The 25,207-nt window shown below is 37.6% G+C and overlaps 2 protein-coding genes across 3 annotated transcripts; one reads left to right on the plus strand and one right to left on the minus strand.

Annotated features, from left to right (window-relative positions):
• Positions 1–38: 38 nt before the first annotated feature.
• On the minus strand, positions 39–5,608 carry LOC149020559 (uncharacterized). The gene is made up of 3 exons (XM_089148736.1): positions 5,155–5,608; positions 4,608–4,726; positions 39–896 (listed from the first exon to the last, which is right to left on the minus strand). Exons 1-3 carry the CDS (start codon positions 5,331–5,333, stop codon positions 877–879), a joined length of 318 nt encoding a protein of 105 aa, XP_089004862.1. The 5' UTR covers positions 5,334–5,608; the 3' UTR covers positions 39–876.
• Positions 5,609–7,336: 1,728 nt separating this feature from the next.
• LOC149020560 (phosphoglucan phosphatase LSF1, chloroplastic) lies at positions 7,337–24,660 on the plus strand. 2 transcript variants are annotated; one of them, XM_089148737.1, is made up of 10 exons: positions 7,339–7,960; positions 8,178–8,284; positions 8,977–9,433; positions 10,363–10,434; positions 13,154–13,275; positions 13,759–13,974; positions 18,199–18,304; positions 18,444–18,556; positions 24,225–24,369; positions 24,541–24,660. In XM_089148737.1, the coding sequence occupies exons 1-10, from the start codon at positions 7,520–7,522 to the stop codon at positions 24,658–24,660; spliced, it is 1,899 nt and encodes a 632-aa protein (XP_089004863.1). In that variant the 5' UTR covers positions 7,339–7,519. The 2 variants fall into 2 exon arrangements, with proteins under 2 accessions (XP_089004864.1, XP_089004863.1); XM_089148738.1 differs by lacking the exons at positions 24,225–24,369; positions 24,541–24,660 and adding an exon at positions 19,286–21,466 and having other exon boundaries at positions 7,337–7,960.
• The last annotated feature ends 547 nt before the right edge of the window (positions 24,661–25,207 follow it).

Below are 25,207 nucleotides of genomic sequence, written 5' to 3' on the forward strand. Positions count from 1 at the left end.
AGGAGGACTTCATGGATAGCAGAGAGGTCACTGTTTTCTCTGTGACTCAAAGTTTATCTGATAAGATATAATCATGAACAAAAGTGCTTCGGAATAAGCTTGACTTAGAAGTCCTCGATGATGGGGCAAATCATGTTGCACTCAATAAATTGGAACACAACGAAAGAAAGAAGGGGGTGAATTGTATTACAATGAATACTGAATTTCCACCTTCAGGAATCAATTCTTTTTGAGCAAGCCTTTAGGAATCAGTTCAGGCGACCAAAAAAGTGCCCTTGAGAACCCAAGGTGGAAGCCTTGCTTCAACAAGTTAACTACAGGGAATGCAGAAAATGTCAGTGAAAGCTCATAGGCGACACAAAAATAAAGTAAAGATGTCTAGGAGTCGACGAAATTACTGAGGAAATTTAAGACAGACTTACTCTTCAATTTATAATTAAATAAAGTACATTCTAGAATACGTAACAAACGGGCAGCAGAGAAGAGAGAACACAGTCACAGTTCGTACTACAAAGGATATATGTTAGACTCGGTTTAGTCTTTACCCAACGAATTAAATCCCACATCGGAAGAAATGCAACCAAAGATATCCATTCCAAGAAAAATCTTCATTATATGGAGAAAAACAATTTGTAAATCTCTTTTCATTGTACATCAACCAACCAGAATTTAACGAATTTTCTTATTAACCATCTCAATTCTTAACAGGTGGGGGCAACAAAAGCAATAACGGCATATGTCAAGGCTCAAAAGGCATGACTCAAATATGCTAAGAAGTTATAAGAGTCAAGATTGTCATCTGCATGGCTCGCGTTTCTCTGAATTATAACAAAAATTATTCGATACAACCGATGAGGACAAAATTTATTGGCCCTGTTATAGAGGTGTTGCGAATCCTGCAATCATATAAGATAGATCAAGATCAACAATGGTGAACAAGCCAGAGACACGACAAGTCAGGCAGGAAAAATACAGTACGCAAACAATAGGTAATTACATCTGATATTGTTAAATTATTTCCAATTATTGGTCGAAACTGCTGAACCATGAACCTCATCATCTAGCAGATGAGGAGAAAAGATGAGGTGCCATAAAGAGCTAAGAAAACTAATTGCCGGATCAATTGTGCTTCTTTCAACAATGCTGATAGTGTAACGGTTAGTTCCACTTTTTCATATTTCTTCAACAAACGCAGTTTATTGAAGGGGGAAAATTTTTTTTATAGCAATAAACATGTCAGCCATACCCATCAAGGATATAGATCAACGAAGGGCGTCAATGAGTAACAGTCATCCAACTGATAGATCTCAGCATAGTAGCATCGATATCCAACTAAGGGGATAATAAAAAACCTCAGCCTTAACAGCAAATGTCTCAATTTTCAAATTATCCAGCAATTACCAGCAAGATATAGAGAAAAACGAAAACAAAAACGTATACTTCTCCTAGTAAATGGGCTTTGCAACTCTCATCTACATCTCCCATGACTTCATTGACACACAAGAAGAAAGAAACTCAATCGCATACTGAGGTGATCAACCTCACTCTCTGTCCACCCTCTTATTTTATTATTTTACTTCGTATCTTTTACCAACCCCCCCCCCCCCCCCCCCCAAAAAAAAAAAGGGGGGGGGGGGAAACACCTTTTTCTCTAATTTTTTCTCACCTATATAAGTTTAATAATTCCATTTCCCTACCACATCTTCATCTTCACATTGGCAACTAAACAATGTAATATTCAATTAATTAAATAACTCTAAATCCACTGTTGTTCATTGGGTAGCTTGAACTCCAGCAACAAGAAAATGACACACTCCATACAAGGAAATGACAAGGTATTGTTGAGGCTCTCTACCCATTTCTTTTGTTCTAAGAGAAAAAAATCATATAAGAAGGTATACTATAACAATGCACAATGTAGATGAGAAGACCATGGAAGCTCTTACTATCCAAGAAGGAACTTATATTGACACAAGTGTACAAACCAAATAGTTGATGGCATAATGATACATAATTTTGTTGGAGAGGAAAAATTCAAAATCTTGAATTCCACAACCTGTTCTTAAAAATAGTTGTGGTAATGATGCTAACTAACAAGACCTGATGATAAACCACACAGCAGAAGACGGTGTGGTAGTAGTATTAATATCAATTTTCTACACATAGATATCACATCAGAACATAAAAGACATTGAGAGATTATGATATCATGGGAGACTAGCTTGTTGCATTTGAAAAGAATCAATAGATCATACTGTGCGGGAGTGGGGTTAGTGGGTGTTTGGTGGCCAGGATCGTTGCCTTCAATCTACCCCTTAGATAGCTAGTACTCGATTGCCAATTTGATTTTGAACATCAGTGGTTTCATTAACAACTAAAAGTCAACTATCAAACCATGTTCATTTCTACTGTCTTTCTCACCAACACAAGTTAAATTTCTTTTGTGAACTTCTTGCAATACAATATGACAAGTCAAAACATTTTATATGCTTCACCTTGGAAGATTGGGACATGCTCTTCCAGAATTCTCAGAGCGTGTTTTGGAAATTACAAAAGCAATGTTAGCAATGCCATTTTCTATTTAATGGCAGAATATTAAATCATATGAAATTTATGCATCCCAAGCAAACTCAAATAATTCTCACCCTTCAGGATCTGCTCAGATTTTCTTCCTGAATTATAGGAGTGTGTGCAATTTCAACAACCTCAATTACTGAAGAAACTAATAACCTCTTTTATGTAATACAGTCCCCGATGATAATTAACAGGTCTTGCACAATATCTGTTATAATTAACTAACAACATATGCAATACATTGGTATTATTGCCCAACTAAGAAGCAAGCTTTTAAGAATATGTATCCTGATCATTTTGTTGTGCTATTCTGGAGAAAATGAACATCTCTCCAAGGAAAAAAAAATTCCCATTTTGGGGTTTTGGAGAGGGGGGGGGGGAACTGGTAAAGGCATGCTTAATGGTATAAACAGAACAAAAATTATGGTCAATCACTAGGCTGTCACGGGAAAACTGTTTGCATAACACTTTGAGGAATCGCAAGAAACTCCCTCATACGGATTGCTTCTGGATCAAAACAACACAAGAAAAGATGGTGCTAGTGGTGATAAGAAAGCAACAATTTGACAAAGAACATTAAGTTGTTTAAGACTGTTTATAGCCTATTCAAGATAAGAGGAACAAGCCAAAGATCACTGTTAAGAGTTACCATTGGTCTTCCACAACAATTTCACAATCGAAGATCAAACCCATCCTTGGATGTCCTTGCCCTAATGAGAGTACATGCGGTATTCAATTGCAATTAACTAAGTCAACTCCATCAAGTGGTTTTTCGAAGGTTTCATCTTGGCCATTTCTTCCCTCAAAAGTCAAAGCCACATGCAGTAGGAACTGACTAGCCAGGCAAACAGGAAGTTGACAGGATTTTCCACTTGCTTCTTATTAGAAGAAATGGGTTGCTTCACAGGATTCTCAACATATCCCTCCATCATAAAAAAATTTAGTGTGTCCATACTCTTAAGTAGGATAATTTAAAATCTTCCCCTGTAATTCCCATTTCCACAAATAAGTTGATTCATAAAGTTCTTCAAGGCTTTCAGGTAACCCTCTACAGATATGCTGTCATATCAGCATAAGTTGTTACAGTTTTTCAATGCCCAGTACAACCTCAGTTCCAGAAAAGTATCAACGGGAGAAGGGTGGGGAATCAATGCTGGATTCAGGATCAACAATTAGTAGAGGGGGATGTAGCAAAATGAGGAGAACTACAGGCTCATGTAAGTGTACCAAGCTGATTCGAACCAGTAGTAAGCACACAAAAGAAATGCCTGAAGATTTCATAAGGCATATCTATCTCCCAAGCTCTCATGCATTTACTGGCTTAAAAGCAGCAAGCTCTGCTTTCAGAAGAGAGCCACAGTAGTCTGCTAGGCTAGGTTTTTCTTTTCAGCAATAATGATAAGAGCATTCCTTTCAAAAAAACAACAAACCTACGCATTTCATTTATTTAACAGACTGATTCACCGAACAGAGTTAATGCCAAAGAGAAGAAGATCAAACCATATCCAATTAAAGGACAAAATATACTTTGATGCCAGTCAATCAGATAATGGGCATTAATCAGTCAAAAGTCTGTTAGGAAGATTGAGCAAAATGCTTTTAATTGGGACTGAAACCAAATGCATATAAAAGTTAAAAGACATTTCGATTTTTGAGTGTTTATGTAATTCCAAGTACTAGATATCCTATATGGGTGTATGCACCTTTCTCTCAATATTCTATCAGTATTTAATGGTAGATCAATAAAATTAATATATTTTTCCAGAACATGTTCATGAAACCACTACACAAGGCTCTGAAAACATAAACAATGAATGGTAACAAGTTCCATGTACACCCATACAGTGCACATGCAAATGGATAATAGTAACGACAGACAAGTAATAGGAGTATAAATTGAAGCAGGTTGTATCAGATTCCCCCCCCCCCAATCAAAGTAGGCAAATCCAAAATACACACTCGTACAGTATGCTCGGAATGTGAATAATAAGCATGGAAAGAGATTAAAGAGATATCAACAGAGAAAGAGAGACCTTCAGAGAGCCACCCCCAGTTTCCACCCTTTAAAGAAAGCATCGAGGTGAATAATGCTGAAGCAGTCACACTGTGCAATGGCATTAAAGACTGCGCACAACCTAACTCCACTGGAAGCCTGCAAAGAACCATAGTAACACTATACTTAAACCGTCGTAATGGTAAACCAAAAAAAAATGTTCTAAAACATTTCACAATTAAACAGGATTACAGTAAAGTGACCAAGCAAGAAAAATCTTCAAGTGTATCAACTGTCCTTTCAGTGAGTAAGCACATCAGAAAAAGGGGACCAAACGAGATGAAAATTAAGACTAGTTTTTTTTTTGGTAAACAAAATTAAGACTAGTTTACTAAAGCAAAAGAGAACGGCTGGAGAATCTTGAATGATAATTCATCTAGGATATGAACACTATAATGAATAGAAAGCACTTAATTTGGCCAAAAAACAAAGAATAGAAAGCACTTAATGAACGAATGCAGAAATCAAAACCGAATACAGATAAACTTATCAAAAATAATAAAAAACGAAAAAGCAAAAGAACAAACCTGGAGAAGGCGGAAAGCTTATCACGAGAAACGTGAGAAGTGGACCTTGCAGGAGTGAATCCTCCAACCTTACTCGCTCCAGGAACAAAAGATGACGATGATGGTTTGCACCCGTTAAGGATTCTTGTTGCAACTGCGGGGGAGCTTATGAGAGATCGTCTTGCAAAATTAACAGCCATCCTGTTTCCTCTGTTCTGCTCGTTTTTCCGACTAGTGAGGGGACAGAAAAGGGATAGGAAGGGAAGGGAAACGAATCACAAATCGTTGACGGATCTATCAATTTACATCGTTGAAGTGGCTGTGGCTGCTGGAACGAGGGGAAACCCTGCAAATTCCAACTTCATCCTTTCAGGAAGACAACCAGCTGCATTAACCTTCAAATCTTACAAAACCTCTAAAACCCTAGAACTCATCTTGGAACCAAATCATGGTCAGGTTTCCTGATGATAGCACGAGGCCCACTACTAAATAGTCTGAAATGGGCAATATTTGAAGTTGGATAATGGGTTTAAGCCCATCCATTAAGTAAATGTTTATGAACTAAAGCCTTCGATTTTAGAGAGATTTTTTTATGGGATGTCCCTGTTTCCAATGGAAAGAGAAAGAACCTGTTAAAATTCAAATATATAATTTTAGGTTAGGGTTCCATTCCTTGATTAGATAATAGTGATTTTTTAACCTTTTTTTTTTTATGACCAAATTTAGTTAGTGTAACCCTGGTTGTAGGGTGTCAATTTGTAGCCCGAACCATACCGGCCCGTTATAGCCCGAGCCCGAACCCGAACCGAACCTTAATGGGCTATGTTTGGGCTGAGGGTTGCAGAGCCCGCATCAACCCATTATCAAACTGTAACCCGTTATAACCCGTTTTACAACCCATTTTATAATTTTACATTAAATAATATTTGAATAATTATATTACCACTAGGTAGTTGGTATAGACAATTAAAAAACTTAAGCACAGCCACCACAGCCAGGTGTGCGACCTGCGACGCAGGTCGCACACCGGTTTATAAAAAACCAGGATTGGCAAACCAAAAAAAAAAAAACTTAAGCATGAATTCAAAAATCAAATAGTCATTTTACTACTTAATATCTAGGTTATTGATTCTACTGAATGGGTGGATTTTTTTTAATGGAAATTTGACCAATAGCAACTTTGTTTTCTATATAATTTTCATTTTTGTTGTATGATGCTCAATTGTTTCTTCTTATTATTTTTCTTGCACATCATAAACAGTTAGTCAACCCGAGTTTAAACTGTTAGCCGAAACCCAAACGACACTAAACAGAAACCGGCCCGAAACAGTTATTTTACTAATGGACCGTGTTTGGGCTAAGTGTTTTTCGATTCGAAATCGTTAAACCCAGCCCGAAACCACCCCAAAAACGCACCATGACACCCCTACTTGGTTGGTAGTCTGATTGAACTCAAATAGAACATTAATTAAGCCTGAGTTAAAGTAGTTTGATTGGAGCCCTCGAATAGACCGGGCTCCAAGATGATCTGGGACCAAGCTGGACTAATTATTAAATCAGTGGTAGAAGGTCTAACTATTTTGGACTTAAAAGCCCAACCAAGACTAGCTCTGTCGACCAATTGACCCCACTTGATGAGGACCTAGATGTCAATGGCCCAAATCATATGCAAAGAAATAGAGTATCCATTTTCCTCTAGATGAAAAACATGTGTCAATCAATTACATATATTAAGATTAAATTAAAATAAAATAATTTATATCTCCTAAATTTTACCTCAACCTTGCAATGTGAATGATTAACAAATATCTTTCTTCAAGAGAAAATAACCAATCCAACCGTCCAACTCTTTGTCAGAAATACAGCTGAAAAAAATCCGCTCTCCATAGTTTTGAGCCGATGGTGTCCCAAACCTTATAAGAGAGTGGACAAACAAAATAGACGACATTAAAGCGAAGTCCAAGGAAGTGGACAAATTGCAATTGTCCCCACGAGATTCCGATTCGATTCGATTTGAACCCAATCAAACAGAAAAGGAAGGTGGCCCGAGCTTAGACAACCAATAACAAGACTTCCAATCGTTTCGTTGTAAAGTAAGCGGGAAAAGCCCATCTGCATTCTGGAGTGAAAAAGTCCATCCTTTTCAGCACCCCTCAAACGTGATTTAGCCACGTGGCAGCATCACGAGTGTTTTATCATCTGATTTTTTCTTCCCAAACTCCAAGAAGAAGCGCGAACCTCACTCTCAAGTCTCTATTCTCTAGCTTCGGACTGCATCGAAGATCGCAACACACATGCAGACGAGTAGAAAACAACAGAAAGCAGATCCGGACGCTTCGGTTTCTTGATTGTTTCGAAGATCAGTTCCTCGCGGAATTCATTCGCCATGTCTGCTCTGCAACTCTCCAGTTGCATGATTTCCAATCAATCTTCATTTCTCTGCAATTCTGATGCGATGGAGAATATTGCTCAACCTGCGTTGGATTCTTCTTTTTGGGGTAGAAACCTGTATTTGGTTAAGCAAGGTTCTGAGGTTACTGCGAGGAAGAAATTCAATTGTGATGGAAGAATATCAAGAATTTATGCTTATTCGATTCCATCGGTGTCGGATTACCCCTCGTTAGGTTCTGGAGTCACTGCGAGGAAGAAATTGCATTGCTATAGAAGGTCAACGAGACTTTATGCTTATTCGATTCCATCGGTGTCGGATTATCCCTCGTTTAATTTGAATCTTAATGAGTATATGGTCATACTTAAGAAGCCACTGGGAATACGGTTCGCACTTTCCGTCGACGGGAAGGTCTTCGTTCACGCTCTCAAGAAAGGGGTACGTTCTTTCTGCAACTACTCAATCTTTTGAGTCCAGAATGTCCTATTCTGTTGCAAAATCCTCTGTCTGGGGTCGATTGAATTGAATTCTTTAAATTTGTCTTGGCGAGTGGCTTAGCAACCCGTTCAATTCTGGTTTCGTATGGCTTATACTGTTATTGTATACTGAAGGGTTCTTTTTCATTGATTATTGGCATTCTAAATCCTGTTTGTAGGGCAATGCTGAGAGATCGAGGATAATTATGGTAGGTGACACCTTGAAACAGGCAAGTGATGGATCGGGTCGCAAGTTCCATAAGATCAAAGACATCGGGGATGCACAGTATGGTTTTACTTGTTATTGGTTCTATTTGGAGTTAAAGCCGATCTACCTTGATTTTATGATTAACAAATTATCATTCAACGTACTTCACAAGTTTCTAGTTCCTTGTCAAGGTTCGACATGGAGAGCCATGGAAAGATAGTTTAGCATGTAGTCTTGATGGATTAATAAATATCTAAGGCCTTTGAAGGAAAATTAGGTTAGGAATATCTGTTATTTCCTTAACTAGTAATGCATACTGCTTAGAAAACATTGGGTGTTAATTTTGACAGTAACTATGAGAAACAAAAGATAATATGTATCCCAAGATGTGTATGAAGGATGATTTAAGTAATCCTGTCCAAATCATGATGCATAGTTGCCTTAATCTGCTTATTATTCCTTCAATCATACAACCCAATAAATGCTGTACCTATTATATTTTGGAACCATCCAATTAACCTACACTCAGGTTATCAAACATCATTGAAGCGCCCACAGGTGGGACATGGAACCTTTCTCTGTAACCAACTGTATGACTGGTTGGCTGGTAAAAATACTGCCATTGCATTATGCTTGGTTGGTTGGTGGAACCCACATTGCATTTCATTTTGGTACTAGTAACTTTTTTTCTTCTTTTTTTGTTGGGGGGGGGTGTTGGGTTTAATGTTTGAGTTCATTTGGTTACCTCACAATCATGGACTTCTCTGCAGGAAACTCATCGATGAGAAAGAAGGATCTTTCAGTCTGGTCCTTGAGAGGCCCTTCTCTCCTTTTCCTATTCAAAAACTGCTTCGAATGAGTGACACTGATGGTTTGTTCAATAGAGGTCGTCTTCCTCTGGCTACTTGGAATAGAAGGATATTGGCTTCCCACTTGCGGCCATTTCAGGACTCTTGTACTTGTGGGTTTATAACATTTTCCTCAAAATTTCAAAACTCAGAAGGATGGAAGCTTTTGAATGATCAAAATCAATATATTGAGTCACAAAAGCAGAATAGCTCACTTACTGCACCAATTAGCCAACTTGTTTGCATTTTCTCCGATGAAGAGTCTTGTGATGTTGAGTGGGCTCATGGGAGTTTCCCTTTGGAAGAATATATAAAAGCACTTGATCGATCTAAAGAAGAGCTTTATTATAATCATTCACTCGGTATGCAGTATAGCAAGGTCTGTCGATTTGCTTGTTTTATGGTTTATACTTAATAAGAATTGTACTACTTTTTAATGTGGGTAGAAGTTATCATTTCTCACCTCCCCACTCCCAAGAGGAACTCCTTTAATTATTTGCTAAAACTTTTGGTTCATATGTAGATCACTTATTGGGATTCAATTTGTAATCTGATCTTTACTCTCCAGAGGATTTAGATAACTTGCACACGAAGTAAATCTGAAATAAGTTAGGGACCATAAGCCCTGGTAATGCTAGAAATAGAAACTATTTGCTAGTAAACCTATAATAAACTCCGATTAAAACTTGGAGTGGCTGACTCCTACAGTCTAGGAGGGAGTTGTAGCCAACTCTAATTAGAAAACATCCCTTTGAAGTGGCCTTCTATTCTTCATGTATGGATATATTTGGGACAACTTTGAGTCTTCATTAAGTCATCATGTGAGTGGTCACGGATGACTTGAATTGTGCAACGTAAACCAAGATTGAACTAGGGGATTGGTTGATGTGCCTGTTTATGGGGCAGACTGGTGTTCAAAATGTAGTGTCATTCAATAAACCACTTATGGACGTTACATCGCCAGTCCCTAATCATTTCAAAATGGAGGCAACATACCTTTGGTGATTTCTTTCCACCAAGAATCTTCAATGAATTTCAAAATGGAAGCGACATACCTTTGCTTATTTCTTTCCCACCAAGGATCATACCACTAATGATTAATGCATTATATATTTTTGGCTGAAAGCTTTTACGAACTCCAACAATTATTTTCTGGGGGATTTAGACTTTGTAAATTTGATGTTATCAGAAATTAAAATTTCAAATTATTCTGATTTATTATTTGAATGTGATGCCTGTTGATCTTGTTGCAGCTAGTATTTCATTCTTTTTCTCATTTTTATTACTTTTGATTTGATTTGATTACAGGTTACTGAGCAAATATATGTGGGATCATGCATTCAATCAAGACTTGACGTCCAGACTTTGTCCAGTCAACAGGTATATGCTATGAACCTTTCAAATATATCACTCCTTCCATTCCAACTTTTACTCTTCAAAGTTCAAACCTCAGCTACATATTCGATATAATGGGTTATACTTTGAATCCTTATACCTTTGACTTTTTGTAACTTGATCTTGTTGATGCTTGTGACTCAACAAAACAACCTTTGTGTCTATTTCCATATTAGGTGTTCATTTTCAATTTTTTTGAGTCATCATCAAACCAGTCACAAGGACTGGGAGCCCATAGGCCCAGCGGATGGGAATGGGGATGGGGTATGGTTGGGTTTTTTTTTGGAGGGTGGGGGTAAGAGTGGAGAATGGAGGTTTGAACCTAAAACTTCCTTGTCTTACTACCTCTACATACGAGCTGCCACCATTGTGCCACAAGCACATCCATTTGTACTTTCATATTCATGTTTATGTGGTTTTTACCATTTAAACATCATGGGCTGTTGTATGACATAATCACATAGAACTATCGCTTGAGTAACTATCTGTTGTGGTTTTGCCTTGAGACCGTCAGATCAACTTTGATATATTAGTGGGGTCCTTGTGATTTTGAGTTTAACATTGTTTCAGTTTCATTAGTTCATAAAGTTTCTGTACACCTTGGTCACTAGTACTGGTAGCTGGTCTTACACAATTTCTAATGAAGAGTTAGCTTTGGAGGTTAATGTAGAGTCAGTAATGTATAAGACGAAGTGTTAGGCTCAAAACAAGCAGGTCAGAATCACAGTGAACTATAACATAGAACATGTGGACAAGTGATAGATGAACCAAGAACTCTTATCATGGCCTAGAAATGGTGCTGGTAATAAAGTCAAGGGGAGGTCCTTGTGGGCTGATCAAGGGCATACAATGTCAGAATCACCTACTGAAGAGATTGGGGGAAAACATTGTATTCAGTGAATAAAATGTGATGAAGAAAAAACATAGAAATTAGGTCAACTTACTGTATCTATCAATCCAGCAATCTGATGTAACCCAAATTAGGATTAACTGGGGCAGATAATGAAAGGGACAGCATAAATTAATTTGAAAACTTATGGTTAGAGGCCTTCTGATTTGAAGACTTATATTCGTAGATGTTTCTGTCAAAATCAGATCATTGCAAACACTAACAGTACTTGAAACAAAAATGTTGGTATTAACTGGAGATTAATAGCAGTAACAGTTGTTTACATGAACATCAAACAGTACTGACAATACCTGGATTTGAACTGGAACAATGAAGAACAGGGAATTGATAGATTACTGGACAGGGAAACTGGAATAAAAGGAGGATATGTAGGGTTTCACACCTACCATAGTGAAGGTATTCTACCTACTCACCTCACGCTGCTTCTCAGAACAACCAATATCTAATATTTTTCAGTCATGTAAAAGTATATCAGTACCAAGTGCTATGCGGTTATAGTATTCAATTGGGTCAATTGTGCTTCAGAAGACATTCTATTGTTGGGTTCAATTGGCCTTAGGCTTCTTAGTTTTGGTTTATTGATGTTGTGAGCCAAATATATAAACCCATTAATTGGAGGAAATGTCATGGCATGACATGGGTATTTAAATTGAGTGTTTGAGTTGGATTAGCAATTTAGCATACAATTCTATTGCAAGTTTATCTACCTTATAGAGTGTATTAGAGTGATTAGGAGACCTTTAATGAGCCTGTTTAAGAATTTGTCCATGTAATATGCCCCTCAACAATAAGAGATGATATGAGTAAAGAATCCAAGATTTTGGTATTCCCAAATACAGACTTCCATTTTGTATGTGTTATTTTACAGTCTTAAGTGTAAGTCCTAGAATAGGATTTCTAGAAGTTTTGGGAACCAGTTTGGCCAATTGGGCCTCAAAATGGAAAACAACCACTAAAACCTGGAACAGTTTTACAAAGTATTTCAGCTTCGAACTCAGTCACACCCGGGGTCAGAATCCAACCCTTAATCAAGAAGCCACATGTGCAATTGAGAACCCCCCCCCCCGGGGGGGCGCGGTTAGATTGCTTGTTGTGATCAATAATGAGGGCTTGGAAACTTCTTTTCTCAAGCAATGCTGATCTTCTGCTTGTGTGAAGTGAGGGGAAAAAGTATCATTATTGAACCCAAGAAACTAAGATCCTCAACTTCCTTTAGGAACCCAGTCTCTCTCGTGACATGTGGATTTGACATTTGGGTGGTAAACTCTTTGCTACTACCATTGGTTGCCCCCTTTCCTTCTCCTCCCTCTCCTTTGTTGCATTTTCATTGGAGAAACTCATATCTGGTCTACCAAGATGGAAGATCCTGTGCATTACTATCCCATTTTCAGCCAGCTCCTTTTGCTGGTACTAGCCTGGAGGTGTATCTGTACGATGTATGTTGTGGCTTTAAGATTTTTCAGTTATTTTTCAGTAATCCATTCTTTGCTAGTGTCACTTAGAAGCAAAAATGCTTTGTAGAATTGTAGGTACAAACTTCATATATATCACTGCATATTTGCACATGTATGTGTTGATTCACCTAACTTTAGTAATCTCTTTCACTGATGTTGATCTACCGTGCTTGATGATCTCTGCTGCATACTTGGCATCGTCTTGTCTTCTTTGTTTTCCCATTTTATTTATGCCCATAGTAAATTGCTACATGTGTGCCTGAGCATTTCTATGTTCACCTTGTTTGGATCTTTTTCTTTCACTCCTCAAGTCTTAACATTTAAATTCACATTACATCAGGGAGTCACTGCTGTACTGAATTTCCAGAGTGACATTGCAGCCAGAAATTGGGGACTTGATCCTGAACAAATCAATGATGCCTGCCAGGAATTTAATATCCTAATGGTCAATTATCCTATAAGGTAATTATATATATTTTTTAAGTTCTATTATGCCACATTTTGATAATTAACAAAAGTGATGCACACATTAGTTGCACATGTTGAGCTTCTTGATTGAGATACATGTAATTGTTCAATTTAGGACGGAATTACAAATCCAGTGGGAAATAGAATTGTTGGAACTCCCGTATTTCTTTTATCATCATATGTTTATCTGTGGTCAATGAAAATTTAGGCTTTCTTTGGTACTGCAATTTGTTTTCAGCTTCATACTTATAACTTACGTCTTGTGATTCTGCAAAAGAGGGCCCCTCCCCCTCCCTGCCTTTTGAGTACACGATTTTTCTTTAAAATTTTTTTTTATCTTATTTTAAATATTCTCTGTTCATCTATAAGTGCTTGAATCTCCTGCCATATTCATGTAACACTTCTCTTGGTTTGTGCCATAGTTGTTACTAATAATAGGTTGAAGGTAAAATTCCTTGATTCTTATTTCTTTTGCAGGGAGGTGGATTCCTTTAACTTCAGGAAGAAGCTTCCATTTTCTGTTGGGCTTCTATTACGACTGTTAAAGAAGAATCATCGTGTTTATGTGACTTGTTCTACTGGGTTTGATAGATCCCCAGCTTGCGTGATTGCATACTTGCACTGGATGACAGACACTTCACTTCATACTGCTTACAATTTTGTTACTGGGTTGCACTCCTGCAGGCCTGACAGGTTCTGTTCTCAAACCTGACACTCTTCTTTAAATGTTGATTGTTGTGGTAGTAAAACCCTATTCATGATGCAGAAACCACAATGAAAACAGAAACAGAATGAGAAACAATCACACAATGACAGAAAGGTGCCTATGTACATTGAGAGATGAGAGCAGTTTTCACTAACAATGGAGAAATGGTGATTTGCTCTCTTCCTCAAGTTCATATTTGTTTACAAAGAGTTCCAATAGGCCAAAATCCAAACAACCCCCTTCAGAGTCGGACCACAAGCCAGTCCACAGAATACCAGACTTGAAACCTTTGACAATTGTAAAGTTGAATAAACTAATAGTTGTGTAACTTGTGTTGAAGTTCCAAGTTACCCTGAGCATGTGTCATTTTGCCTCAGCCAAATGGGTCATTGCTTTGATATAAAACAAGACAAGTTGGCTTTGTTCCTACCTTGTGTGAGTCATGTCTAACCTTCTAATTTCATAGTTGCATAAAGTTTTCAACTTTTCATTATCGGACCCATATCTGTGCTGAATAAGTATGGTGTACAGAAGTTAGTGGTCTACTCATTTTGAATTCTTTTAATTTGTCATGTCAGAATGAACATTGGATGATAAAGATAATGACTTGTGATACTTTCTCAAGGATTAGTTGGCTCTATGATAGAGATTTATTGAATTAAAAATACTTTCTAATTCTTAGAGGGTGCTTTAAAAGCCTTCCAACTAATGCTTTTGCGGATTTATTTTCAATATGGTGTAAGTAACGTGCTGATGCAGTTAATGGCTCACTTTGAAGACCCAAGTTAAGGTGCAACTAGCCCAACAGACTTTTTGGTCCAAAAGGGCTTGGTATATACATATTTATTTTCTTTATAGTAGTATGCAAACTTTATATATATTTTGGCAGGAAGCTAGATAAATAAGGATTTTCAGGAGTTTGATTTGTTTTATTTATATGTACTATGGTACTGGAAACCCAATCTAGAGTTATGCCAGGGAGATCATCAATGGAAGCAATTTCCTTGTTAAAAGACTCATGGAAAGATATGGAAAAGCAAGAAAGATCTTTGTATGGTATTTACGACTTGGAAAAAGCATATGAAAAGTCCCTAAAGAGCTAAATTTGAAATATTTTGGATAATGGATTCATACTTCCATGTTAGTACATAAACATAATTGAAGATATGCGTGCTGGTGTGCTGACTTCTGTTAGAATAGTAGGGGCTACACCAAGGACCAGCCTTAAGCCCTTATTTATTTGCTTATCATGAATAATTTGACTAGAAACATAAAAGGGAAGGTCCCTTGGTGTATGATCTTTGTAGGTGATATTCTTTTGGTAAATGAGCAAAGACCCAACTACCAAAGTAGGGTATGAGGATCATCCTTGGGCTCAGGGGGTTTGAAGGTAAGAAGAGGCAAGACAAAAACATGATGTTTAACTTCAGCAACTTTCAGTCGGATAATGAAGTGGTGAATTAAGGAGAAGAAGATCCCATAAAGTGACAACCTTAGGCATCTAGGACAGTTGTTAAAAGAAAGGGGGCTTATATGATGATGTAACATATAGGATCAAAATTGGGTGGATGAAGTGGAGAGGCATGACCAAAATGCAGTGTGACCTTGTATCCCTTTAAAGATAAAAGGAAAAATCTTTGTGACTATCCTTAGACCATGTATGATGTATGGGTCAAAGTGTAGGGCATTAATGAATTGCCATATAATATATACTTGGTGATGTAGATACTTAGATGTTGAGATGGATGGGTGGGAAATTATGAATGATCATATTCAAGCTGGGTTGGGAGCAGCTTTGATTAATGATAAACTAAGAGAAAGTCATCTGAGGTGGTATGGCGATTCGCAGTGAAGGACTTCAGGGTTCCAGTCTGGAGGAGGACATTATCACAATTCTGGAAACCAAAGGAACCAGGGGCAGCACTTAGATAACCATAGGAATGGTGGTGTAGAAACACATGCTTGGCTTAGGCCTTGCTCCTGTTATGACCTCAAAGAGAGCATTTTAAGACAGTTAAGAAGTGTTATGTAGCTAAGATGGGTCAATGCCCAAGAGTTTGTATAAGTGTTCTATGTACCTCCACTTTCTTTGACTGACAACCATCTAGTTTTGTCCATTTTGTTCTCCCCTCCTCATTTTTGTATTTATTTTTAATCTATTATCTCTTACTGGAATCACGTAGTGACCCTGTTTTTAGTTAGAATAAGGCTTGGATGATGATGTTGCAATTAGCACTTTCAATGGAAGAGAATGGAATGACTATTTTCCTTTATGAGTTACATGTGATTACACTATGGGTTCTTCTCCTCTGCTGAAACTCTCTCTCCCCCTTCAGTCTTACGTCAGGTTTGGTGTCCTTTTACTTATTTTAAAGGGTGAACTGGTGTTGAAAGGCTTCTGCACAAGCTGAGTCTAGGGGGCAATTTTCCTACACAGCTTACCTCAACAAATTTTGCCGATAAGCTGTTTCTATGCCATGACTTTAGGCTACAATGGTCCACCAACCATTGTGCAAGGCCCATCCCTTTGTTCTTTTACTTATTCTATCTTCTGTAATTCCTTGTTCTTTATTTTATTGTCCCTTCATGCCGTTTCTTCTTCTTCAATTGATGTAGTGCGGTTACCTTCTTCTAGGTCGGTGCATTGGTTGTACCATTAGGTTTTGATTGAGTTCTCTGCAATTACCCCTGCGCAATTCAACTGCTTGATATCTACGGGTAATAGTTCACCTTCCTATGGCATCTTTGATCTTTCCCATTCATTCCCCTAGTAATTAGAATTATAACCTGCAAGAATAGTTCAATTTTCCACCAGGATGATTCAAAATCTTGGTTTTCTGAGAAACAGTGAGGAAACTAGGAGTTAGTTTAAGAGTCCCAGGTTTTGACGGTATTTTGGAAATTCCAGTTGTAGGTTTTGCCAATATTTCGGAAATTCCTGTAGTTTGGACCAATAAATACCAAGTTATGACCAGTTTCAACTCTACCCAATTGCGGTAGTTTTGCAAGTTTTGACAAGTTTCAGTAGTTCTGACCAGTTTCAGCCATCCCATGAAATGTTGGGCTTCAGCGCAAGTATCCCTGGTTTTGACATGTCTCGGCTTCTAGCTGGTCAAAACCAGCATTTGCATCTGAGATGTTGATCCTTGCCTGCAAGTGGCTTGCTTCTGACATTACTGCCCATCCCTCCTGCGGTCAAACCTTATACATGCCCCCTACGGTCAAACCTTATACATGCCCTTGTGACTGGTGTTTGGGTTTTGGTAAGAGTTTTTGAGGTTACAAATCCAATTTCAAAGTTTTGCATGATTTGTAAACATGGGGGGGAGTAGTTCTATTTCTTCAGTCCTGGTTCTTGGGTGAGTTACTAGGAGACTGTGAAGAAGGAAGAATTATTCTCAGTACTCTACTCTTTTTATTTTTTTACCTTCGAAAATTATCCTTAAACTTTGTGTTAGTTCATACCTTATCCACGTTATTGTTAGTTTCCTTGTTACCCTTTCCTTTTGGTATAAAATCTCAGCTTATCCCCTGTTTGTTCAACTGCTTTACGCTTAAAGGTTGCCAGCCTTGTAGCACTAACATGCATAAGTTTTTCTGTCATTGTGGTTTTTGAACCTGAGGTTGCATGACATGGCATAGGTCAGCTGTTTATGCATGTGATGGTTCATAGTATCCTGAGAGGGATTTGGCATGATTCTCCAAGTATAGAAACTTGGTCGGAGGTGTTGCACTGTATATCCTGTCATTTTGGCAGTTTGTAGATAGGAATATGTTCTTTTCGCATAAATTTATTTATTTTCTTATAATGTAGATATGCTTAACGACTATTTAGGAGAATGGCTCATACAACTCTGATGTGTTGGGAAACTCAGGACTAAAGTATACATAAATGCGTATGGATGATGGAGAATACAAACCAGGAATAAGAAATCAAAACCATTATTCTACCCCAGCCGCTAGAGTTCATTATGGTTGATTGTTTTCTCCAGATTTTCTATAAGACATAGGTTTCAGATCACTTTCACTGTGGTATTGTTGAAAAGATTTAAAGCTTGGGCTTAGAACTACTTTTGGTATTGCTCTTCAAGTTGAGGGTTTTAGGTTTTACCATTATGACTTATGAGTCTATTGTGTGGGTAAAAGCATTCACATTTGTTACATGTTCGTTTGTTTAGATACACAGCCTAATAATGGATTTTTGAATGCAGAGCAGCAATTGCCTGGGCAACATGGGATCTAGTTGCCATGGTAGAAAATGGAAAGCATGATGGACCTGCAACCCATGCTGTGACTTTTGTTTGGAATGGCCAAGAGGTAGAACTTCTTTTCGACTTTGTTGGAGACTGAACTTGAAGATTCAAAACATATTGAGCTTAATTTGTTCTTTCAAAAAAATATTTATCTGATAAAATGTTAATACATTTCCAAATCAATTGCTGTGTGTATTAAATAGGGGGAAGATGTGAGCTTGGTTGGAGATTTTACTGAAAGTTGGAAAGAACCAATTAAAGCAGTCCACAAGGGTGGATCTAGATATGAAGCCGAAGTTAGACTTCCACATGGAAAGTGAGTTCGATACGCTTTTTAACCTTCCCCCTGCCAACCCACACCCCCTCTTTTTATTTTCTCCCCTTTTAAAGGAGTCTGAATATATAAGGTTTTACAGTGCATTTCCATTTACTTCTACTAGTTCACACTTAAGCTGGTCGCTGCACTTAAAAGGTTCATTATTTGCTGATATTATTGGTTAATTGAAGATGAAGGCTGAATTTTAAACATCAGTTCATAGTTCCCATGAGTCATTAAAGTCCATTGTTATTTCAAACATTTCTTTTTTACATATTCATTGTCTGGTGAATTACTGTTAAATGCGATGGTAATGCTTACTGGTAATCTTCTTTGTACACTTTAGATTATCTTTCTTTTAGCAATTAGAAACTCAAAATCTCATGTGTCAATATGTCAAGACTCCAATTTAGAGCAGAAATCAATGATGAGTTCTAATAGGATTGGAAACAACAGCTCTGTTCTATTCGTTAGTTGTATCTTAGAATAATGGCCTGTGTGGTGCACACTATAGTTGTCTTGCCTAGGCATTGTGTAGGTATTTAGGCTCTTTTAGTTGAAAGTTACAGAATGTTAATAACATGGTGGGAGATCTCGCGAGATATCTCAGTTTTTTCATAAACCGAGACGAGATCAAGGGCGAGATCTGCGAAATGGAATATCTCGCTATATCTCGCCCCAAATCTCACTGGAACTCACAATTTTTGCCCAATTTTTTGCGGATTTCAGCCAAAGTTTCACTTGCAACTACTCTTAGCAAATCTACAACATCAAACGAAGCTCAATCATCATCTACTTGTCTTATGAACTTATGCGTTAATGACTTATATAGAATTTCTAACAGTTGTATACTTTTATCATTCTATTCTCGAAAGTCAAGATTGTAATACTCATATGAATGTTATCTTGATGACATTTAAGTTATTTGATGTATTTGATACACTTGATTTTCATTTATATGCCTTAATGATTTTATATTACATGTTATATAACCCTGGTGCAGCCTTAATTGAATGAGGGCCACTTCTTCCTAGATCTTTAAGAGAACCAACTCATACAGGACCAAGAAAGGGTTTTTTGAAATTTAGATTATGGGACTGTGATGGGATGATTTTGCTAGTATTAATATAGAATGGTTGAGTCACGGGATGGTTAGGTTTGGTTTTAGGAGAAAGGGTTAAGCTAGGGCTTTGTGGTTAAGAGTCATATGCTCTTTAAATGTGTTGAGAAATATGAAATTGGTAGAATGGCTTGTTGATCAATGATCTCAAGCTCTCTATTTATAATTAAGTGGAAAGTATACTATTACAAGGAATAGAATTTTATATGAATACAAACTCTAATTTAACTCCTATACAAACTTTTATTAGACTCCTAATAGAATCCAACACTCCCCCTCAAGTTGAGGCATAGATATTAGTCATGCCCAACTTGCCTACAATAGGAAGGAAATCTCTTTCTTTCAAACCCTTAGTGAAAACATCTGTTACTTGGTCTCCAGATCTTACAAAAGGCATGCAGATAAGCCCTTGTTCCAACTTTCCTTTGACAAAAAACCTGTCAATTTCAATGTGCTTAATTCGATCATGTTGCACCGGATTATTAGCAATACTAATAGTAGCCTTGTTGTCACAATATAACATCATAGGGTTTGGAACTTGGACTCCAATATCTAGCAGCAAGCCTTTCAACCATAGTAGCTCACAAACTCCACGAACCATAGCTCTATATTCAGCTTCAGTACTAGATAAAGCTACCACATTCTGTTTTTTACTTCTCCAAGTAACTAGATTACCTCCAATAAAGGTACAGTAACCTGAAATTGACTTCCTGTCTGGAGATCCAACCCAGTCTGCATCAGTGTATGCTTCTACTTTTAGATTATCAGTGGGTGACAAAAGTATTCCTTTTCCAGGAGTTCCCTTCAAATACTGTAGTATTTTGGTAACAGCCTTCATATGAGCTAAATATGGATCATGCATGAATTGACTCACTATACCTACAGCGTAAGCGATGTCTGGCCTGGTGTGGGACAAGTAAATAGGCTTCCCTACCAGCCTTTGGTATCTTCCTTTGTCCATTGGTTCTCCCTCTTTTTCTTTAAGTTTAGCTCCAGCTTCAATAGGGGTATCAACTGTTTTACACCCCAACATTCCCACTTCTGATAATAGATCTAGGACATACTTTCTTTGGGATAGGAATATACCTTTATTTGATCGAGCCACCTCAATCCCTAAGAAATACTGTAACTTCCCTAGATCTTTAATTTCAAACTCTCTGCCAAGAAAGTCCTTTAACTTTTGAATTTCTTCATCATCATTCCCTATGATGACAATATCGTCTACGTAGACAATGAGAAGTGTGATGTTAGTACTTGACTTCTTGACAAATAGTGTATGATCAGCATTGCTTTGCTTGTACCCAATAGAAGTTATTGCCTTCAGGAAGCGTCCAAACCAGCATCTAGGACATTGTTTTAACCCATAAAGTGACCTCTTCAATCAACAAACTTTCCCTGCAGTATTGTCATCAGAGAAACCATGTGGGATTTTCATATAGACCTCTTCTGCTAACTCCCCATGTAAGAAGGCATTCTTTACGTCTAGTTGGTGCAAGTTCCAGTGTTTGTTCACAGCTATAGACAACAGAACTCTGACAGTATTTAGTTTCACAACAGGGGCAAAGGTCTCCTGATAATAAATCCCATAAGTCTGGGTAAACCCCTTTGCAACTAGTCTAGCTTTCAACTTGTTGATTGATCCATCCATATTTTGTTTAACCACAAATGCTCATTTGCAGCCCACTGGTTTTTTTTCTGAAGGAAGTGTAACCAGCTCCCAAGTGTCATTTTTCTTCATTGCCTGCATTTCCTCTACCATAGCTTCCTTCCATCTCTTATCAGCATAGGCTTCCTGTCAACTTTTAGGAACAGATACGATGAACAGAGAGGATATAAAAGCACAGTAGGGTTAGACAAAGAGTTATAAGAAACATATTTAGCTATGGGATGTTGAGTACAAGATCTGGCCCCTATTCTAACAGCAATAGGAAGATCAGAAGAAGATACCTCAGTAGAATCTGATTCTGGAGCAGGAGACTGAAGTGGTAACGTATCACCTTTCTCCACCTGCTTTAGCCGGTTGTATTTCTTCCTCTGATAAGTCTGCACCTCTTTATTCTGGTCAATCTGGTTTTGAAAGACCCAAACAGTGTGTCTCACAAGAGTGGTCTTCCCTTGGCTAGGTTCTTCACATGGTTCAGAAATCGAAGGGGGAGTAGTAGTACCATCGGTGGTTGCCATGTTGACAGAATTGTCTACAGTTCTTCAGTTTTCACCCCTTCAAAGTAACTGAAATGTCGCAGAATGTAACAGTCAAACAAAAAAAATTATAAATACCCCCATCCTTTTTTTTCTTCTTCTTTTTCAGTAATGACAATTATGTCCCTGAAAAATCTAAATTTGCAAATAAATCTTAGAACTTATATAAATTTACATGTAAGTCCCTACAATGCAAATTTACCAAAATAACCCTCAAGCATCTATTTTGTTTGGGCTAATTGAAGTGGTTCAGATGAAGAATCGATCCTCAATCGCAGGCTTAAGAAGAACAACCCTAATCGAAGAACCTCAATCGTAGAATCCCAATCGAAGAACCTCAATCGCAGGCTTCAGATGAAGAACCAGGCTTCAGATGTAGAATAAGAGAAATCAGAGAAATCAGCGGAAAAAAAAGTTGCAGGAGCAGCGGTATTGCAGGCTTCTTCTTCTCTTCTTCTTTCCCTTTTTTTCTATTCTTGGTGTTGTCGATTTGAATGCAACGGTACTGAATATCAGCCAGAGAGGGCGATGAGTTTCGATGGTTACTCGATTGGTTTGAAGAATCGATTGGTTTGAAGAACTGCTAGAAAGAAGAAAAAAAACGATGGGTTTTGATCCTTTTCTACAACAGAGATTGGTTTGAAGAATTGATTGGTTTGAAGAACTGCTAGAAAAAAAACGATGGGTTTCGATCCTTTTCTACGATAGAGACAGCAAGAGAGGCGAGGAGGTAAGTTCGACACTCTTCCCTTTTTTTCTTAATTCCCTAATCGAGATTAGGCTCTAATGCCATGTTGAGAAATATGAAATTGGTAGAATGGCTTGTTGATCAATGATCTCAAGCTCTCTATTTATAATTAAGTGAAAAGTATACTATTACAAGGAATAGAATTTTATATGAATACAAACTCTAATTTAACTCCTATACAAATTCTTATTAGACTCCTAAATAGAATCCAACAAAATGATATCTAGGATAGTAGGGATACTTAGACCATCTCATAAGAGATATGGGATAAATTCCTTGAAATGGGAAACTAGAATCTGCAGGTGTCAGAGTGGGTTAAAACTTGAGGGCATGTAGGTAATAATATAGAGATATGAGGATTCTTGCCGGGGCTTTTAAGGAGTACACAAAATTCAAGAAAATCTGTATGTCTGGCATGTAGGTAATAATATAGAGATATGAGTATTCTTGACCGGGGCTTTTAAGGAGTACACAAAATTCAAGAAAATCTGTATGTCTGACATTTAGATGGTTAGAATGGGATAAAATTAGGATCTGAGGTCACTAAGGTTGGGGGATGATGTACCTAACGTGTTGGGCAGCTTTTACAGTTAGATTGGTGTATATTTGACCTTGAATTTTTTGTTTCTTGAGAAATTGAAAATTTAAAAACAAGAAAAAGAGTGACATCAGAAGGGGAATGGAGTGTAGGTTGCCAGATTTCTGGACGGGGGAGCCTTGTGAAGCTTTGGATTGAATGGGGATGGAGTTTCTAGGCTGTCAATTCAACCGTAGCAAGAATACTTGAACTAATAAGCTTTATTAATCATATCAAAGTTAGGTGTCGGCCCTTGAGTGGAAAGACTTATTCATATATAACAAGCTTGAGTTCTAATCTTATTTGAACTCCTAACTGAGTTCTAGTTCAATGTAGAAACTAATTTACTAATATGAAGACACTTAAAATTGAAATAAAACATAAGAAAATACTATTCTGCCCTTATAACTTTACTTGTCAAAATTTACATAAAGTAGTTAATTCACCACCTATGGTCATGTATATGAGAGAAGATGAAAATATACTTTTGCTGTATATATGAAATTCATTTCCTTTTAAGTTCACACCCAAGAAATATTTAATTCTTTCCATACCTCGAGTCTGAAGTTTCTACTGTATGCATCTTTAACTTCATCATTGCTTAGGAGTCATTCATGTAATGACAATAGCATCCACACATGCAAGAATAAGCATTTGGATGTCGGAAAAATACAAAATGATTAATACTACTATGTGCCAAACCCTGGAACAACTTCAGCGACCTGACCAACTGAGTTCATGATGCCTGTTTCAGCCCATACAACATATTTGATGTTGAATATTCTATTAACTTAGGCACATCCACACACGAAAGCATCAAAATGTGGGGTTACACTTATGTGTGTTTCAGATTCTTTAGCCTGAGTTAATGCATGTGATAGCCTTTTTCTTTACTAGGCGCTTTTAAAACATAAGCACCCAAAACTTCAGCGCAGGATTTTATTGGTTTAAGTGTTAGTACATTATGGAAACAGTTTGAATCGTTTGCTGATTTCTAGAAACTAAATGCATTCATTAACTCCAGGTACTACTATAAATTCATTGTCAATGGGAACTGGAGGAACTCGCCAGATTCTCCAACAGAAAGGGATGAACGTGGAAACGTAAACAATGTAATTACAGTTGGGGGTATTGCCAGTGTGAGACCTAAGATTATGCAACAAGAGAAGGTAAGTTTTCTTGCCTGAATTATAGAATGAGTACTACGGAAGGGCACCAATCTTTTCTAACAGAAAACATAGATTCCCGGAGGGATCATAAATATGCCTTTTTTTTTCTTTTTAAATATCCAATTTCTCATGCTGATTGAGATGTACTTATCATGCATGGTTAATTTGTAGGATGCCATGATTGTGAAGGTGATCGAGAGACCACTAACAGAAAATGAACGTTTTCTATTGGCAAAAGCAGCTCGATGTATGGCATTTTCTATCTCTCCAATCAGCCTCTCCCCCAAATGAGTTCATCATTCGTCACTATCCACATGAACGAATGTTGTATATGTTAGTTTCCAGTAATGTGGTTCCTTCTGCAAGCAAGGTCTCATGTAGATATCAAACTGGTAATTCCTGAGATCATAGCTCTGCATAGCAGCAGCCGTGTCAGGCTGTCATAGTTACGGGGAGCCTATTCTTTCAACGCCCAGAAGGCTTGCTGCAACTTTCCAAGGAGGTGCATGCTGCGTTCTACAGATTCTTTCTTTCTTTTTTTCTTTTTTGGGGGGTGGGGTGGTTAAAGTCATCTACAGGTTTACGTTGGACAAACGTGTGAAACAATAATAAACTTCCTTACGCATGCCCTGTAACCTGTAAAGGATGTCATTTTTAAAGCTCGTATTTTGCCGCTGCTTGCTTTTCTAGTGTGGCTGTGTGGGTGCCCACCAGTACCTCCCATCTTTGTCCACACCTGAAGTGGGTGATCAATTGTTTGACAGGCATTTTGCTCAGAACCATCGACATGGTTTTCAAAATTTTATTTTTGTCATGCATTAGAAGCAATTTTCTTGTC

This window comes from Hakea prostrata, chromosome 3, assembly GCF_041222555.1.
Source record: "Hakea prostrata isolate BN-2017 chromosome 3, UWA_Hpros_2, whole genome shotgun sequence".
NCBI classification, from domain to species: Eukaryota; Viridiplantae; Streptophyta; class Magnoliopsida; order Proteales; family Proteaceae; genus Hakea; species Hakea prostrata.